A 17,666-nucleotide genomic window follows, 5' to 3' on the forward strand; every position below is an offset into this window, starting at 1 on the left:
TATATATTTTTTTAACTAAAAATCTTTTTATTTAATAAAATCAATGGTTTTCTATGTCAATAAATATAGTAAGAGTTGCAGCAGTTTTTATTTTTTTATTAATAAAAAATTAAGCAAATAATTGTTAATTCAAAAATATTACAAATTTATTTTTTTAATTTGTAAAATGGTTTTTTTTTACTTAACACAATGGTTTTATAAGCAAATAGTTGTAGTAATAATTGACATAGGAAAAGAAATTGTCATACGATATTTATTTTTAATAAAAAATTCAAAAAGTTCTTTCTTCACAATTGTTAATCCAAACATATTAAATAGTAAAAAGAATATTAAAAAAGTTCTCTTTGAACCTAAACATTTTGAAATTTATAAATAACTTAAAAACAAAATATGTAAATAAAAAATTATGCACCGAAGCCTCACACCACCTTAGCTCTTCTATAATCGAATGCTTCCATATCACTTTCCTTATCAAAAATTCATTTTATTAGCATACATACATATAATACATACGTATCTATTAAGAACTAACTAACTAACTGTTTATAACAGCCATACATATATACTTACATACATACAATTACAAATAATCATGTGAAGGTAAACATAACATAACACAATAATTGCAAGGTGTTTACTATTTACGTAGCGTCAAGCTAAAACTTTTTAGTTATATTTGCTTAGACTTTTTCTGATACAGCGCGTAAATATGTATTTATGTGATATGCTTTTATGAAATCTACGTAAATTGACAAACATAAAAAAATAGTTAAATTCTTGTTAATTATTTAAAGGGTTGTCAAATTACACGAATCGTTAGGCAACTGAAAAAAAATAATAATTTATAAATTTTACACTTGTTTATTTAACCAAATGCTTAGGCTAAAGACATAGTGGTCCGAAGACCAACGTTCGTTCTGATCAAATTGAATTAAGCCTTGCCATGCTTCTATTGACTCAAAAGGAGTCCATTTTGCAGGCGATAATAAAGATTTTTATTAAAATATGTGAAAAGTAATTTTTTGTTGTCAGTCCGGGTCGAATTTGATCATGTAAGGATTTTTTTCCTATTTGTGTTGTAACTCGTGACGTATGAACCTTGAAATTTGTAAGGCAGCGAAAATCTCCGAAATATGTTTCTTGAGTAGCTTTTTTAACCGAATACATTCGATGATTATACCTATGGAGAGACAGCAGTTCTGGGTAAATCTTTCCCCTATATTTATCAATTTAACATGGACAGAAAATATAACCCATGACGTATGGCTACAAAAGACAACCGATCAACTTTTCTACCTGTAAACTTTATAAGCAAAAGTTAAATTTATCTCTTTTAGGTTAGGAAATTATATTTCTCATTTTTATTATACATTTTTCCTTTTTTATTAAATCTACCTAATATTCGTTATTTTCAAACTACAGGTAACAGCTTGGATCACCAGTGATGGCAATGACACGCTACAACGGTTCGCCAGTCTTCAGCTAGACTCTGAATCCGCCATAAAAGAGCAGGAGCAAGAGTTCGAAAAATATTATTTCATTTCGATGGTAAGTATAAAAATACTTAGCACTTTATTACAACAACATGAGAAGTGTAGACACCCTCAATTCGATCAAAGAAGATAAGTGGATACATAAATATTACATCGGAAAACCGATAATTGCAAGGTGAAAACGTAAATTAAAAAATAATTATAAATGAAAGAGAAACATTTTTATCACTTTTTTTCGGCCTGCTGTTACAACTTTAAGATTTTTATTTAAATTTGAGCTTCTCATGGGAAAAGCGTGCTTACGTTTTCAAAAGTGGAAAACCGATAAAAGGTCAACTAGTGAAATATTCATATTTAGAGTTAAACCGTTTTTACAAATGAGAAAATTCAATTAATCATTGTATTCTTTTTAGTATATAATAAATAACTTATATTCACCTATCTAGAAACACTTGGCCAAAGGCCGTGATCTGCACGATGCCGCAGTCAACATTGAACCATTGCGCGAGAGCGCCGTTAACCTGAAGTCCGCACTCGATTGCTTCGCTGAAAAGCTTGAGTTGGCGCGAGAACGCATAGAAGCAGCGACCAGACTACAACAACTACTGCTGGCACACCAGCTCGAGGCTCACTTGCTACAGGAGATGCAACGGCTGGCCGAAATTTCAGGCGCCACTCAATTGCTTGAGAAATTCCGTCAGGAACAGCGAGAAAACAGCAACAACGAGCCGACGACAGAGCAAACGGAAATAGCAGAAACAACCAACAACAATAAAAACAATAAACCAAATAGTCTTAACCTCACACTCAACTATCGCAGCAATAGCACAACCAGCAGTTTAACCAAACAACAACAATTGCAGCAACAACTGCAGCATGTCGCCGTTATAACAAGTACACCGCTGCCGCGCATGAATCGCCTTAGTCATCGCTCCAGTTCGGGTATCGGTTCATTTGACGGTCAAACCTGTCAGTGTTGGCGGGAAAGCCGCAATATGGAGGATATGGATGAAATGCTGGACGCTGATGGTGAGGAGCTCGAAATGGAGGATGGCGAGGAAGAGCAATCGAAGGTTGCCGATTCCGGTGTGGGCGGCTGTGAGCGCTGCGAAGGAAATCCGAAGTTGACACGCGTCTGCTCGTGCCAGAGTCTCAACGAAGCGGCCAATTTGTACAGCAAGAGGTAAGTTGCGGGCGTCAATATGCGTTGTGGCATGACTTTATGTTCAAATTTAAACATTTCGTGTCTCAACAGCGATGAGCTTGATTTCGAGTGCTATGAGCGCCCTATTAAACATTATAATGACATACACTCGCCCATGGAGGCGAATGCGCATCTGCAGTACCACGCCTCAAGTTTGGAATTGTCGAAGTTGGATGAAATCAGTTGCTTGGATCCGAAAATACAAAAGTAAGTTGCCGTACGTTTGGTGCACCATATAAACACTGACCTTGTGCGTCTTCATTATTTCGATTTAAATTGTATTTTGTAGAACGCTTCTATTGATCATGCGTGAAATGATTGGCACGGAACGCGACTATGTACACTCGTTGAATTATGTCATTGAAAATTATGTTGACGAGTTGTTGCGCGAAGACATACCGCAGCCGTTACGCGGCCAACGTAATGTCATTTTCGGCAACATTGAGAAGATCTTCGAATTCCACAAATGGCATTTTCTCAATGAACTGGAACGTTATGAACGCAATCCATTGAAGGTTGGCAGCGCCTTCTTAGAAATGGAATCGAAATTCTATTTGTATGCGCTTTACAATAAGAACAAACCGAAAAGTGATACGCTAATGAGTGAATATGGCACGGCATTCTTCAAGGTAAGTGATCGTGTGTGGTTTTCATAAACAAAAATTGGAAATTTATTTCATTAAAGCGCCTTGTGAATATTTTTGAAAGATTCTCATGAAATTTCCTAGTAAAATGTTAAATACTTATCAAAGCTTTTCCAGCTCATAAAGTTTGCAATGATTGGTAATCAAATTTATATGTATTTCTCTCTTTTACAGTCCAAACAGTTCGAATTGAATGATAAGATGGACTTGGCCTCATATTTGCTGAAGCCCGTACAGCGTATGGGAAAATATGCCCTACTATTGCAACAATTGGTGAAAGCTTGCAATTCCGTTGAGGTAAGTGAAATTTCGTGCTTTATTGAGCTTTGATTGGGTTTTCAAAGAAAAAGTAAAATGTAAAGCTTAGGTTGAGCTTTTATATGTAAAGTGAAAGTTAGAGCTTTAATTGCACTTTTAACTATGTTTAAGCTTAAATTTTTCGGAATTGATCGCAAGAGTGACTTAATCGAAGTTGCAATTTTTCCGCATAAAAATACATGTTTATTTAAAACAATGAACCAAAGGAACGTTTTCTAATAATTCTCAAAATGTTAAAAAAAGTCCTTAAGACCGAACTCATGCCTTACAGATTTGTAGTATAGAACTACCAACACTTCAGCATTGCGACCATAACATTTCTTCTTAGTCAATATATATTCAAATGTCGAGGCAAACCGCAGCCCAGCATAAGTAAAGAACCCACTAAATAGTACTTTATCTCTAATCGTTACACCACTTTACCCTTTTTAATGCCACTTGTTCTTTTCACCTTACAGGGTGCTGCACTGCAAGAGATCGCCGCGGATGTAGAAGAATTGCACCGCGCTGAAGAAATGGTTAAATTTCAATTACGTCATGGTAATGATCTACTAGCTATGGATTCGCTGCGAGACTGTGATGTCAATGTCAAAGAGCAAGGACGTCTGTTGCGACAAAATGAATTTCTGGTTTGGCAAGGACGTGGCGGTAGAAAGTCACTGCGCCAGGTCTTTCTCTTCGAAGATCTCGTGCTGTTTAGTAAAGCACGCCGGTTTCCAGATCAAAAGGTTAGCGGTTGAAGGAAATTACCCCAAGAATTATTTGAAAACTAGTGTATTTTTCCTTTGGCAGAACTTGGACATTTATATCTATAAGAACAGCATTAAGACGTCGGATATCGGATTAACTGCGCATGTGGGAGATTCGAAAACGAAATTTGAGATCTGGTTCCGTAAGCGTAAGCCGGATGACACATGGACGTTGCAATGCATGTCGGAGGACATAAAAAATGCTTGGACCGAGGAAATATCAAAGTTGTTATGGAAACAAGCGAATCGAAATCGAGGTAATTTTATGGAGAGGGGTTTAATAATATAGATGGTAACGTAGTTGAGAAGCAACGCTGTAGGAAAATGAACTATTTGTAAATTACCTTTGAGCTGATATCAGATTCATGTACAACTTAATTTAATTATGGACCAGATACACTAGTCTGTGCTTAAGAAGTGCGTTTTGATAAAGTTTAGACTTCGTCAGAGTAGTTCACTTTCTGGTTGCTAACTAGTATTATCTCACTAAATCCATTTCATTTGGAAATTTATAGTTTCTTACAGCATTTCAGGGCTTTGCGTGACACCCTTTGTACTAACATTGCAAACGGTTATAATCTATATTTGGAAATAACATTTTCATATATTTCTTAGAAATTCGCCTAGCCGAAATGTCTTCGATGGGAATCGGCAGCAAGCCGTGTCTCGACATACGCCCCAGCAATAATCAAATCAACGATCGCTCCATAACGATATCACAGCTCGGCAAAGGTAAGAACAAATCGCTTAAGAATTGATATGAACAATAACCCCACCTTCCTCTCATTAAAGCGCCCAAACTGCGTCACTCCTTCGCCGGCATGCAGTTGGATGTCACGAAGAGCGCACGTCGGCCCAATTCCCTCATCTCCGAGAGTTCATTGTCGAGCGGCACCAGCAGTTCCTCACTCAGCACGGGCAGTTCTTCTGGTCATGAACGCGTGAGTGGCAACGCCTGCAACAGCAAAACAACGCCGGGCGCTGTAAGCAGCCATCATGCGCTGGAGCTAATCAACGAGACACAAACTTTAATGCTGAGCGGCGTTGGCGGCGCAACAGCGGCGAATGCGTCCATCAGCGGCACGAATACAAATACGTTGAGCAGTAGCGGCAGCAGCGGTCGCAGCGGTCGTAGCGGCAGCGGCAAGAATGGTGCCGGAAATGGTGGCTCGGCGCGCGCCAAACGCTCAACAACGCTTGTCAGTCAACTCTCCATGGGTATTGAGCTTGAATTGAGTTACTTTTTCTGAATGTTTTTCATTTGTTGTAGTTGTTAGCTATTATTTTTTGTTTTTTATTAAGTTTAAATAGTTATATTTGACTAACCCGTTTTTTTATTAAAAAAAATCTATTTGTATAGTTGTAAGTTATTATTTTTGTAAAATTGTTTCGAAAAATGCCTGTCACAGGTGCCAGACTAAGCTTGGCTTAGACAAACACACACTCAAGTGCATGTGATTTTAAACTTTATTTATCAGTATTATTTATTAGTTATTTTAAAAATCATTTGCTGTTTCGAAATTCCGAAATGTAAATAATTTTCAACTACTATCACTCTTTATGTATGTATTTGTATTACCGTGTTGCATCCTCTTGTCCACACTTGACTTCCACACTCTATTTCCATTAACGGTTTATAATTTTTACAAAAAAAAAATCAATCATATCTCCATCATGCAGAAAGCGGCATACTGTCCGACATCTCAATGACGCCCGATCACGAGTCAGCGGATGCCACAACCTGCTGGTTAAATGCCACAACAAAAACCGCAACAAAATCATCACCAAACGCCAGCAGCACAACGGGCACAATTGGCGACAGCACGGTGATTTTCCGTCGACATCGCTTCCATCTACTGAAACACCACAACCACCACAAAGAACTCAACCAACAACAACAACAATCAACACAAGCGGCCTTAACGGAACGCATAAGCACGACCGATCAATGCAATCCGTAGTTGCAGGAGTAGTGCGAGCATTGCGTAAACGTTCTGCGACATTAAAAACAAGTTTAAAACAGCACATAGTACCGAAAAATTACAAAAAAAATTAAAATAAAAAATAATAAAAAAGCGAAAAGAAAAAAATTTGCAGTAATTTTTAAATAATTTTATAATGGAATTAGTGAAATACGATAATTAAATGCTAAGTGTTTTTTATGTGTACACACAACAAAACTAAATTTCAGAATACATACATACAAACACACACAAATTCAATGGCGCTTACATACATACATACATAGCATATTAATATTTTATTATTGTTTTTTGTTGTATAATTTTTCGTTTTAATTGGTTTATAGTTCTAGTTCTAAGCCAACCATAGCCAACTAAGTAAGCGCCCCAATTATTGTTTGAAAAAGGAGCAAGAATATATGTACTTCAACATTTTTATTACAAATACCATAAATGAATATTGAAAAAGGCAAAACAGTAACAAAACAAAATAAAATATTGTTAATTAATATGTATGTAGTTGTAAATCTTTGAACCAGTGCTATATGCCTTTCGCTTTAAATACTTAAAATATTATATATATGCAAAACCCAAACAGTTTTAATAAGCTTCAAAATATGTATAATTAATTTTTCCCCACACACACACACACACACAGGTGTTATATGAAGTCCTAAGTGTCAATTTTTTATTTGCAAAAACAAGAATTACCGTAAATAATAAAATTTGAGTACACTATATTTTGAATTGTCTGATAAAAATTTCCACATGCTTTAATATTTTTGCAAATATCTTTGTACAATGTAGACACAAATGAAATAATCTATAATTTTTCGAAACATTCAACACGTTAATGTTTGCTAGCATAGTCACATATTCGTATCACAAAGTAAATTCTATGTTTTACATTTATTAGTGCATATGTATGTATATACGATATCATTATCATAATGTGTGTACTGTTATTTTTTATCAAATTGGAAATTATGTAATCGTGGTAATAAATATTTGAATTGCTGTATCTACTACTACACATATTGCAATGTGTATATACATATGTATTTACGAGTATAAGTTGCATGTTCAGCAAAAATAAAGAAAATGTAATAAAAATATAAAATGGAAAAAATGCATTATTTTTTTAAATTAAAAAACAAAACAAAAATAATTAAAAAATTTTGAATTCAATCAATTAATCAGTTGGACCAAGATGGACTTAAAGATACTATAGAATAAGGATTGGCGGTTTTGAAATATGTAAAATTGTTATTTAAGGAATTATATCCAATTACAAATCAGAAAAACGCGTTTTTTGCAATTTTTTTTTTTTTGAAGAAGCATATTAGTTAATAATTAAACCAAAATAATATGCATTTAGAGTATTTTATGTACTTTTATAATCGGCGATTATGGATTCTATTGATACCTTAGCCAATCTTCAGGAGGACCTCCGAAAAAAGCTGGCTTGCTACGAGAAAGAGGTTTTGGGTTAAAATTATCTCAAATCCAAAAACCAAAAAAAAAATGTATAACTAGTCAACATTTTCAAAAAATTGAGATTATTATCAAAAAATCTTATTATTTCGATCATTACCTGACAAATATGTCTAAAAAGGTCGTGTGAAAATTTCAAGTCGATCGGTGTTAGCTGTTTCTGAACACGCTCATATCCTCCGCAACTATTTGCCAGATCAACTTCTAATTTTGGGCATTTCTTACGTACATATGTATATAAATGCAAATCCGAAAATAGATTATTTAAAATTAACAATTTTTAATTTCACATAAATTTAGCTTTGCAAAAAACTCGCAGTTTACTATCAGCATTACGTCCCTTCGCCGCAAGCGGCAAAGGCCCACATGATTATTCGGGAATAAAATTTTACATCATGAAAACTGCATATTAATGAATCAATACATGCGCGCCGGATTTGAACATAAGTATTTCAATTCTAAATGACAGCACGCTAGCTTTGCGCCAATGAAACGCATTAAAAAGTTACTTCCAATGTTCTACTAGTTCTAAAGTAGCATTAAAATTGTATAGACACACACCAATTGTCGCAGCTAATACACAAACCATTGAAATAAATATTTTAAAATATATTAATTGCTTACCATAACACAGATCAATATTACTTGCCCGCTGGATTTTTAATTATGCCTGCGAAGTAATAATTTTAATAATATGGGTTAAAAAAGTGTTTCGTTTATTTTAACAAAAAATTAAAATTTAAGTAATATGTATATAAATAAATGCTATGGACGATTCGCGCTTATCCGCCATGTAGCGTCGAAATAAACAGGATGTTGTCATTCGGTTGTATTTCATACTCTAATTCACCCTGGAATAATAAAATAGAAACAATAATAATATAATCCATAATTTATTTGAATTTGGAAACACTTACAAGCAACTCCCAATCCGTGTCGTTCACAAGCACCAAAATACCGGGGCGCCTGCATAAAAACAAAACAAAAGCGACTAATTAGCAATGTTTAACAAAATCTTAGTTCGAATGTGCAGATGCTTGACTGAGCTTAAGCCTCAAGCAAATTGCTAAGTAGCTACCAAAAAAAGATATTGTAAAACTTACACCGACTCATCTTGTATGAACAATTCTGGTCGCTCTGTCAAAATATTGGCGTGCATCCATTTGAGCAGCTTGCGTATGGTCCCTGTAATGTTAATTTCAAATAAATCACAGCTAAAAAATATATAATTGAAATTCACCTACATTTTTCGTCACCTTTCAACGTTACCTGCCGTCGCTTAATGTTTCCAAATAGCAATTCAGCACCAGCACTAAAATTGTTAGCTGTTAAACTACGGTACAACAAATATTCGTAAATAAATTATACTCACCTAAATTCTAAAAATATATTAAGGTCGCTATGGGACATTACAACGTTTAACTTAATTAATAATGTTATACTTCCTTCCCTGAGAAATAATCAAGACATGCTTTCTTCAATTGCAACGAGGTAAACAAATAAACAGCTGTTTCTAACAGTTTTGGAGCTATGGCTATTATAGTTTTAATGGCGATGTAAAACCTTAAAATAAATAACCACATATCCAATAAAAATAAATGAATGGCAATATATCGAATTCAAATTTTCTACTTACATGAACTATAATTTGTACATTACGGCCAAAAGTGATCCCCCTACTAGACAAACCATAACGATATGAATACAGAGAATGTAGATTATTATATATTTTACATTCTCTGATGAAAGTATCATGTCAATGCTTAGAATATAGGGGTAAAAAGTTATCAGCACTATATACTAGAGAGCAAACACAATCAAAAATAGTCTGTCATTTAATTTATTGCACAACAAATTCACTGAACTTTCTTATTCGTTTTGTCAGGTTTAGTTGAACTTTCTGTAAAATCTAATTTAAAGTTCACTGGTTTGTCATATCCCATAATACGTGCATAGTGATCAGGGTCATCGAACAAGGCAGGATCAACGAACAGAGGTTTATTACGCACTAGAAATGATGTAAACATGCCAGGAACTTCAGGAACCTTAACGTCATCTGGCTTGAATTTAGTCTGCAAATATAAAATCATTATTACAATATTGCGTTCTTCAGAGACAAATTCTTCTCAAACCTTAATCTTAAATAGTAAAAGTGATATTGTTGTTGCCGTATATTCCTCCGATTTTGGGTTATAATGAATTTCGGTAACATACTTTTTCGTGATAAAATGCAATAGAAGTGGTGTCACGAATGTGAAGAAACCAGCAAAACCACACAGAAATACCGCCATCGGTTTGCCTCCCATATTCAAGCCTTGCTCTAATAGTATCGGTTGTGCGGCCAAACCTGCTAAGCTGGTGGTAAGAGAAAATATTTTTACAGCTTTCATCCTCGGCGCCAAAGCGCCATAATAAACGCGTATATCTTCCACTTCATTGGGATTGGTTGCAGAGCTTGTCCTGGAAGTATACAATCGATATTGTTGCGCATCAACTGTGTGTTGGGGAGTTTTCGAACAGCAAATTGGGCCCAAAAGACGTCCAATAAAATTAACTTTTGAAGTTGTGACACTTTTTACACTATGTTGACCAATTGTCACTAGTGAACGACTACTTCGCAGCAGCGTACGCAATGTCAACATTTTTTAATGAATATAATTATTTACAATTTTATTTCAGAATGAGTTAAAAATTATATTTTAAATAAGATTTATAACAACTAAGCTGGTGACCACCACAAGGGCTATTGAATAACCGCTTGTCAAAAACAGCTGTTTATTAGCAGGGTGTCAGTTAAACAGAATTTTAGCTATTACCCATTCTTGGAAAAGATAATTATAACAACCATTTTACAGTTACGGCAGAGAATAAAATATAATATAATCTACATTCTCTGGTTACGGGTTATAGATTCCGTTTATAAATTTGATTAAAAAATCTGCTTCATTTATATTATATATTATTTTTCAATAAAAATTCCTTGACCGAAATTTCGAGTATTTACACAAAAATTACAGAAATCCATTCGATTAACAGGGCAGGGTCACTCATATTGCATTAATTACAGAAAATATTCAATGCTTGCTGTTGAAAGACTACTTTTACTTAAAAAATTTCATGATTTCTGCTGATTATATAAAAAAGTTGTCTTAAATTCAAACAGAAAATTGTAGAAGTCGCTTAGCCCAGACCCACACCTATTAACTTTTAGTTCCACAAATGAAAGCGTAGTGAAGAATAAAAGATAACTCGGCAACACTGAGCGGGGTATTTCAATAGAGCTCCCACCAATTTGCAGTCAGTCACAGACCCGGCTGCCGAAGCAGTAGAAAAATTGGGGAAAGTGTTGGAACGCGTTGAAGAAAAGTTCAATAGTAAACTTCATAAAAAGTAAATATTAATAGTTCTTCGAATTAAAATTACTGTGTTCAAATAAAATTAAATGTTTTTAAGGAGTATTGAGTGAAAAGAAATTCATCTCTCATATCAAATGTGCGTGTATGTGAATTTCAAAGGATGTAAAGTAAAAATCTAATTGGAGAAATTTTTTTCCTGTTGGATTTTTCACTCGCTTCCACATGTGAATTTTATCGATTACGTCGGCTGACACGCATTAAAAAAGCGCCGACATGTGCAAAAATGAGTAATAAAGCTTAATATGAATTAAAATGTAAAAAATAAGTCCACTTATGATAATAGGCCAAGAAAAAACCAGTCATTAAAAGCTACTGATATATTATTTTTACCGTATGCATTTATTTCCTGTACTTCGCTTACTCGCTCTATCATTGCGTTCTTAATATGAAATAAGATAGTTCTATACGATTGCTAGTGTTACCAGTTAACTTGCGTGCAAATTGATATGTATGAAATATATTTACTTTTAATTGAATTGATCGTGCAAACATTTCTTTCGAAACACTCACCTTTGTTGTCGCAAAATTGAAACATACGTACAACAATGTGGGCTTAGAAAGATATGAATGTATGGATAGCAATCGAAAGCTACAACAACAAAATTATGTTAAAAATAAACCGGATATTTCACTAAAGCAAAGCTTTAATAAAAATTAAGCATATTAGCGGTGAGGGACAATATCAAACACAAACGATACAAATGACATATGTATGCATATCCACATAAATACCAACAATAAAACGAAATCACAATCTGACGAACCGCGCTAAATTTGCAGTTAGCACTAGTTAAATAAATAGACACGCAGTCAAATGCACAAATACTTAAAAAGAGAATTTGTAGGAATAAATTAAATATTTTAGTAAACAGAAAATGCCTATAATAAAATTTTGAAAGCGTTAACCAAAATGCAAATAAAATGACTAAAGCAATTTTGCATAAACTTCAGTTAACTTCCTATATCCATACAGATGTGTGTATTTGTTAGTTAGTCGACTAATATTTTGTTTTTTTCATTTTGGCGGTTTGTAAGTTTTTTTATACACATATTTTTGAAGAAACTTTCTTCAGTGCACGTACTGTGTTTTAAATGTATTAAAACTACCAACAAAATTTAATCGCTATGGGTTTTAACAGATTTCGTATTTTACTTCCAATTTCGGTTAGGATAGAAAAATATATATTTCACTCCGGGCTGACTCTTTTGACGTTCTAGTAAAAATGTTCTCACTTTAATCTTGTTCTCAAAATTTTTTTATTTAAGTGAATTTGGTTATAAATAAAGTGATTGTAAAAGATAGTTCTGGTTTAGTATTTTATCGCTTTTATAAAGTTAAAATTGAATAATTACGGTATTTATGACTAAAAAAACCTAAAAAGTAATAATAATAAATGTTTATCTGATTATAAAGTGGCATATATACGTACGGAACTACCTGTCAGTCAACAATATTTCGTTGTACTATTTAAAAAAGCAAAAGTTCTACAATTTTATCGTGTTTTGTCACTCATTTATGTGCTAAGGTGTTTCGTCTTTCTTCATCTATTTAGCGTTTCTCTATCAGATTTTCTCGTTACTATTATTCCAGACTGGACATGTTTCCAGGGTGTTTTGATACTGCTATAACTTTTTGATTGATCTGAAATTACTTAGAGATCTCAGTATCATCGTTAAAAGTTTGTAATACTTTGGTTTTAAGCCTCAAAAAAAAAAAAAAAAAAAAAAAAAGCATACCCTGAAAAAAAAATTTTTATTTACGTTCTTACTTCTGCCTAAAGTATTACATCTATGATGTGTTGCACTGGAAATCCCCATAATGAATTTATTAGCATTATAATTCAGATCACTTTGCATTTGTTACCTATAATCACATATGCTAATCACACTGTGCTGTTATGTATGATTTAGCGCCGTATACTCTCTTAGTTTAATGACTGCGGTGGCGTGTTGTCTTCTTATATATTTGTATGAATGTAAATAGATTTTCGGCGAAATATTATGAATTTACGTATTTTTTAGTAGATGACTTTTATGGATTTACACATACTGCATATATGTACCTCTGTACATATGTAGTGAAACCATATATACCTTTGTTTGTCACTTTTTGGGTGAACATACATTGGTAAAAGTAAGACTATATTAAGCAATCTAACTCTATTTTCAGAGTAGTTCGCAAAAGCATACCTAAATCCAATAACAATATATACTTGCGTAAAGGTGTTTTACATACATATGTAGATATGTACATATGCACATATAGTATAATATATAAAACATATTTTGCTTTCTTCATAATTCGGTTCGCATAAAACCAAATAAATGTACCTACAAATAAATATACATGAATAGATAAGTTTATGTGATCATAGTATATGTATGTATAAACACAAAAAAGAATGCACAAGTAAAAAAGCGCGTTTCGCTTTTCTTTTATCATGTCTTCGCTGATCTCATAACGTTGATCGCATAACTAATGTGAATACTATGTAAACGTAAAGTAGTGGTTGATCAAAAATCTAGTAACTGATTTAGTTGTTGTTCTTTGATTTTTTTTGTGTGTTTTACTGAACGTATTTTCTTCTTTGCCTCATTATTTATTTAGTGATTTTATTTAATTTTGTTTTCAGTAGTGTTTTTATAGTTCTGCCGCTGTCTTTTTCATTGCGAATTCTTCTGCGAAATTGTAGCAAAAACAATCACAAAATCAACGAGACTTCGCCAAGTTTGTATAATCAGTATTCGGCTAGGTAACATTTTCTATTATGTATTCTCAATTCATCTGCAGAGTGCTGCACGAGACTTATGTATGTATGTAGCGACTGACGCAAAAAGTGAGCAATATAAATTTGCATACAACCATTTGTACATTTGTATAAATCGTGAGTAAAAAACAGTGATGTGCTAAAACAAAAAAAAACATTAAGAACTTTGCTAGCTTAAGCTTTTTACTTACGGGGATACTAAATCTTGATATAGTGGCTTAAAGAGAACTCGGTCAATTCGTGCTGTAGAATGCTTTAAAGCCAAAAAATATACTATGGCCATCGAACTGTTTATAAAAGTATTTTTTTTTTTGTTGAAATACCATATTTTTCACCTTATAAATGTTATAGCCGCAAGAAATATTCCAATTATTTTTTAATTTGGCTCAGAGGATTTAAAAAGTTGTCGCAAGTATAATCTCAGAAATTTAAACAAATTTTTTTCATGCACAACAATCCAAAAATTTGCACAATACTGTATGTAGCCATATGTCCACAGCAAAAAAGTACAAAAATTGTGTTAAAGAGAGGCGATGTTGGGAGTGAATTGATATTGTGGGTTGTATATATGCGACAAGGGTGGAACAGGTGTCGTGCACAGCAACATTAAGAGCGGAACACCAAACAGAGTGGGCGTGAGTTTGGGTGTGTGCAATTCGTTGTAACGGTGAATGATTTCATTCAGAAAAATCTGCAACAATTGGAAATGGAACAGAAGAGCATAATTGTAGATAATAAATAATAATAATGCCATGAATGGTGTTTATGCAGCCTTTGCGTGTGGGCGATAACGATACAGTTCGTCTATAAAAATCCACACAGTCATCTGATGAAACTAAAGTTGAGTAAATGAACAGTTGACCATTAAAAAATGTACAAGTGCCGTTACACCAATAAAAACGGCTTTGCTGCTTTCTATCATAAAATAAAAAATGATTGAAAATTGATAACTGAAGTGCTAAAAAGTTTATCCAATGTGGGTGCAATATCCTTTACAAATTAGAACACACTTTTGCTCAAATATATGTGTGTATGTGGATGTGCGTTGCTTTCAAGGTCGTACAGCAGTAGTCGAAGCATCTATCGATTGAAATCATTGTTGTTCTTCAGCAAAGGCGGTGGCATTGTTTGTGGATTCGCTGCCAAGTAGTGTGGAGTACGTACACCATAAGGGAGGATACCCAAAGCCCGCTGACATTGAATGAGCGTACATACACACACATACATACTTATGTACACACATAACCAAAGCTTTATATATAAATATTTTTTTTTGCAAGTTTGAAGTACAAACTTAGGTATATGTACATACATATGTTTATGCGACTAGATCGCGTGGGCGTGTACACTTCAATAAATAGCATATTTGCAAGTGTACCCTGTTTGTTCCGCAGGAGCTGTGTAAAGACTGTAAGTTGGCGAAATAGTAACATACATACTTATGTATATCGTCGGTCGTCTAATACAGGGTGGCGCACGAATCGTACTACATAAACAAACCGTAATAACTCTTTTAAATAAATGCATTACATTTTTTTTTATAGTATGGCAAATTTTATTTTATTTTGTATAATTAATTACTTTTAAAAATTTTGAACCGTAAATGACCCTGTTGCTCGGCCTGAAGGGTTGAAATCGGGATTGCCTCAATTATCGATTTAATGGACTGCTTGAATTCAGTCAGATTTCTTGGTTCTGTTTTGTACACCTCTTGCTTGACATAACCCCATAAAAAAAAGTCTGGTGCAGTCAGATCAGGTGACCTTGATGGCCAGTGGAAGGTGGAGTTTCTTGATATTAATTTGTTTTCAATAACCGGTCTGGCTATGTGTGCAGTTGCTACAACTTGCTGGAACCAAACGCTATATATACCACACAGTGACTCGTTCTGGGTGAAATTCCGTCTTGTATATTACTTCTAGACATCATTCCCCCCATATACAGCAATTTTGTTTGTTTACATTTCCGTTTAGATCAAAATGGATCTCATCAAACATAAACAGGCAATTTATCAAATTATAGATCATCATGAATTAATACGTTTTAATGACCGTCTGCCAACTCTAAGTTACGCCTATTTAAGTTGCGAAACTTAAATAATAACCTTCCAAATAAAAAAAAGTAATCCATTTATCACACAGAAAATACTTATTACGGTTTGGTTTTGTAGCACGATTCGTGCGTCACCCTGTATGAATACGTTGTTGAATAATATATGTGCACTACTTTAAGCATTTTCAAGTAGTTGGTCCATTCATTAGATATGGTTTATTAAAGATTATGGTGGTTTATCGTAGCTATAGTGTGATATGTACATATGTTGTGTGTGAATTACGTATGTAAAATTGTTTGAAAATGTCCATACCAGAGTGCTCTTGGAAAATGCTGTTATTTAATAGAGCAGCCTTTTATTACTATTTGTACCATATAAGCTTCCATTCGAAAACCTTAAAATTTAAATATTCCTAATGGTGAGGAAGATTTTTATGCTTAAAATTACCTCAAATCCAAAGACTAAACGAAGATGATAGAAGAACTACTCAAAATTTAGATTTTACCAAATTACGACTTGGTTTTTTGTTAAAAAATTTACACTGAATAGGAGCTTAAAAAATTGAAATTATTATTAAAAATCTTATTCCTTTGATCATTAACTAACAAAATATCTAACAAGGTCGTGTACAAATTTTATTTTTTTCCTAGCTTTTCCATAATTCCGTGTTGTTTGGTGAAAAAATAGAGTGTTATCGATGATTTAAAAAACTTGTTAAGTAATATAAAAAAAAAGGTTATTAGAAGGTTGTTATTGTATTTTAATTCCGCTAAGTATATAAAATAACTTTGTATATTTCTTTTAACATTGCAAGTTACATTATTTTTAGATCGGTTACTTATTCACTACAACAATGAAGCTATTTAAATCTTTTCATTTTTTGTTTACAGAAATTAAACGCAGCCGCCGTTAAACGACAATAAAATTTCGCTAGTATTGCCATACATTGGAAGACATTTATTTTAAATAGAAAATTGCTGAAAGCACGCATAGCTGCAAATATTGTAAATATATATAAAAGGCAGTAAAGCGAAACAGAATAAAGCCTACATTAGGTAAAACAACAAGAAACCAATACTTAGAACGTTCCAAAGAGTTACCCAGTCAATAATAAAATAAATTAAATAAAAATACAAACAAATAATTATTAAAAATGATCAATATGGACATAAGCGTAACACCGAATTATTCGTACATTTTCGATTTCGAAAATGATTTTATCCACCAACGCACACGAAAATGGATGGTCGAGAATTGGACTTGGGTATTCTACTATTGTGGCATTTATATGTTGGTGATATTTGGCGGACAGCATTTTATGCAAAATCGTCCCAGGTAAGTCACAAGTAGATACTAGGCGTACATCTGTTTTCTATTGTTTTGAACAGTCGTTTGGCGGAATATTAATATATTAACATTTTATAGAAAAAATATATACTATACTATACTATAATGTTTCTCATACAGTCAAGATCAAATTTGACCTGGACAAACTTTTCGCGTCATAAACAAACAGCTGCCAAACACACACTAATTGACTAGAGATCAAACTTCAAACGAACATAA

General features: G+C 33.4%; 4 protein-coding genes across 8 annotated transcripts in view; 2 read left to right on the forward strand and 2 right to left on the reverse strand.

The window, feature by feature from the left end:
- The window catches only part of Pura (Puratrophin-1-like), a 171,605-nt gene extending 164,107 nt beyond the window's left edge, over window positions 1-7,498 (forward strand). For all 3 annotated transcript variants that reach the window (XM_070112166.1, XM_070112167.1, XM_070112168.1), the window contains 10 exons: window positions 1,423-1,548; window positions 1,940-2,676; window positions 2,749-2,904; window positions 2,987-3,326; window positions 3,516-3,638; window positions 4,118-4,387; window positions 4,452-4,665; window positions 5,024-5,140; window positions 5,201-5,626; window positions 6,089-7,498. In XM_070112166.1, the coding sequence (XP_069968267.1) occupies window positions 1,423-1,548; window positions 1,940-2,676; window positions 2,749-2,904; window positions 2,987-3,326; window positions 3,516-3,638; window positions 4,118-4,387; window positions 4,452-4,665; window positions 5,024-5,140; window positions 5,201-5,626; window positions 6,089-6,369 (2,790 nt within the window). In that variant the 3' untranslated portion in view covers window positions 6,370-7,498. The remainder of the gene's footprint in view (window positions 1-1,422; window positions 1,549-1,939; window positions 2,677-2,748; window positions 2,905-2,986; window positions 3,327-3,515; window positions 3,639-4,117; window positions 4,388-4,451; window positions 4,666-5,023; window positions 5,141-5,200; window positions 5,627-6,088) is intronic.
- Window positions 7,499-8,556: 1,058 nt separating this feature from the next.
- Window positions 8,557-9,392, reverse strand: Urm1 (Ubiquitin-related modifier 1). The gene is made up of 5 exons (XM_014239661.3): window positions 9,236-9,392; window positions 9,108-9,175; window positions 8,967-9,048; window positions 8,781-8,829; window positions 8,557-8,714 (listed from the first exon to the last, which is right to left on the reverse strand). Exons 1-5 carry the CDS (start codon window positions 9,271-9,273, stop codon window positions 8,646-8,648), a joined length of 306 nt encoding a protein of 101 aa, XP_014095136.1. The 5' UTR covers window positions 9,274-9,392; the 3' UTR covers window positions 8,557-8,645.
- Window positions 9,393-9,687: 295 nt separating this feature from the next.
- Window positions 9,688-10,622, reverse strand: LOC106620843 (transmembrane protein 70 homolog, mitochondrial). The gene is made up of 2 exons (XM_014239476.3): window positions 9,996-10,622; window positions 9,688-9,935 (listed from the first exon to the last, which is right to left on the reverse strand). Exons 1-2 carry the CDS (start codon window positions 10,503-10,505, stop codon window positions 9,720-9,722), a joined length of 726 nt encoding a protein of 241 aa, XP_014094951.1. The 5' UTR covers window positions 10,506-10,622; the 3' UTR covers window positions 9,688-9,719.
- Window positions 10,623-11,112: 490 nt separating this feature from the next.
- Window positions 11,113-17,666, forward strand: part of Baldspot (elongation of very long chain fatty acids protein baldspot) — a 43,861-nt gene continuing 37,307 nt past the window's right edge. Inside the window, exons 1-2 of one of the 3 annotated variants that reach the window (XM_014239181.3) lie at window positions 11,113-11,253; window positions 16,991-17,435. In XM_014239181.3, the coding sequence (XP_014094656.1) occupies window positions 17,254-17,435 (182 nt within the window). In that variant the 5' untranslated portion in view covers window positions 11,113-11,253; window positions 16,991-17,253. The other 2 variants (XM_014239189.3, XM_014239197.3) reach the window with 2 other exon arrangements.

The sequence above is a fragment of the Bactrocera oleae genome, chromosome 6, assembly GCF_042242935.1.
Source record: "Bactrocera oleae isolate idBacOlea1 chromosome 6, idBacOlea1, whole genome shotgun sequence".
In the NCBI taxonomy this organism is placed as follows: domain Eukaryota; kingdom Metazoa; phylum Arthropoda; class Insecta; order Diptera; family Tephritidae; genus Bactrocera; species Bactrocera oleae.

Excerpts from the sequence above, each read along its gene's own strand:
- Urm1 (XM_014239661.3), bottom strand. The coding sequence starts at position 9,273 with ATGTCCCATAGCGACCTTAATATATTTTTAGAATTTAG. Across the intron at positions 9,049-9,107 it reads GTTGAAAGGTGACGAAAAAT|GGACCATACGCAAGCTGCTC; the intron begins GTAGGTGAATTT and ends TTAACATTACAG. Across the intron at positions 8,830-8,966 it reads TTCATACAAGATGAGTCGGT|GCGCCCCGGTATTTTGGTGC; the intron begins GTAAGTTTTACA and ends GTTTTTATGCAG.
- LOC106620843 (XM_014239476.3), bottom strand. The coding sequence starts at position 10,505 with ATGTTGACATTGCGTACGCTGCTGCGAAGTAGTCGTTCACTAGTGACA. Across the intron at positions 9,936-9,995 it reads TTTTACTATTTAAGATTAAG|ACTAAATTCAAGCCAGATGA; the intron begins GTTTGAGAAGAA and ends TTATATTTGCAG.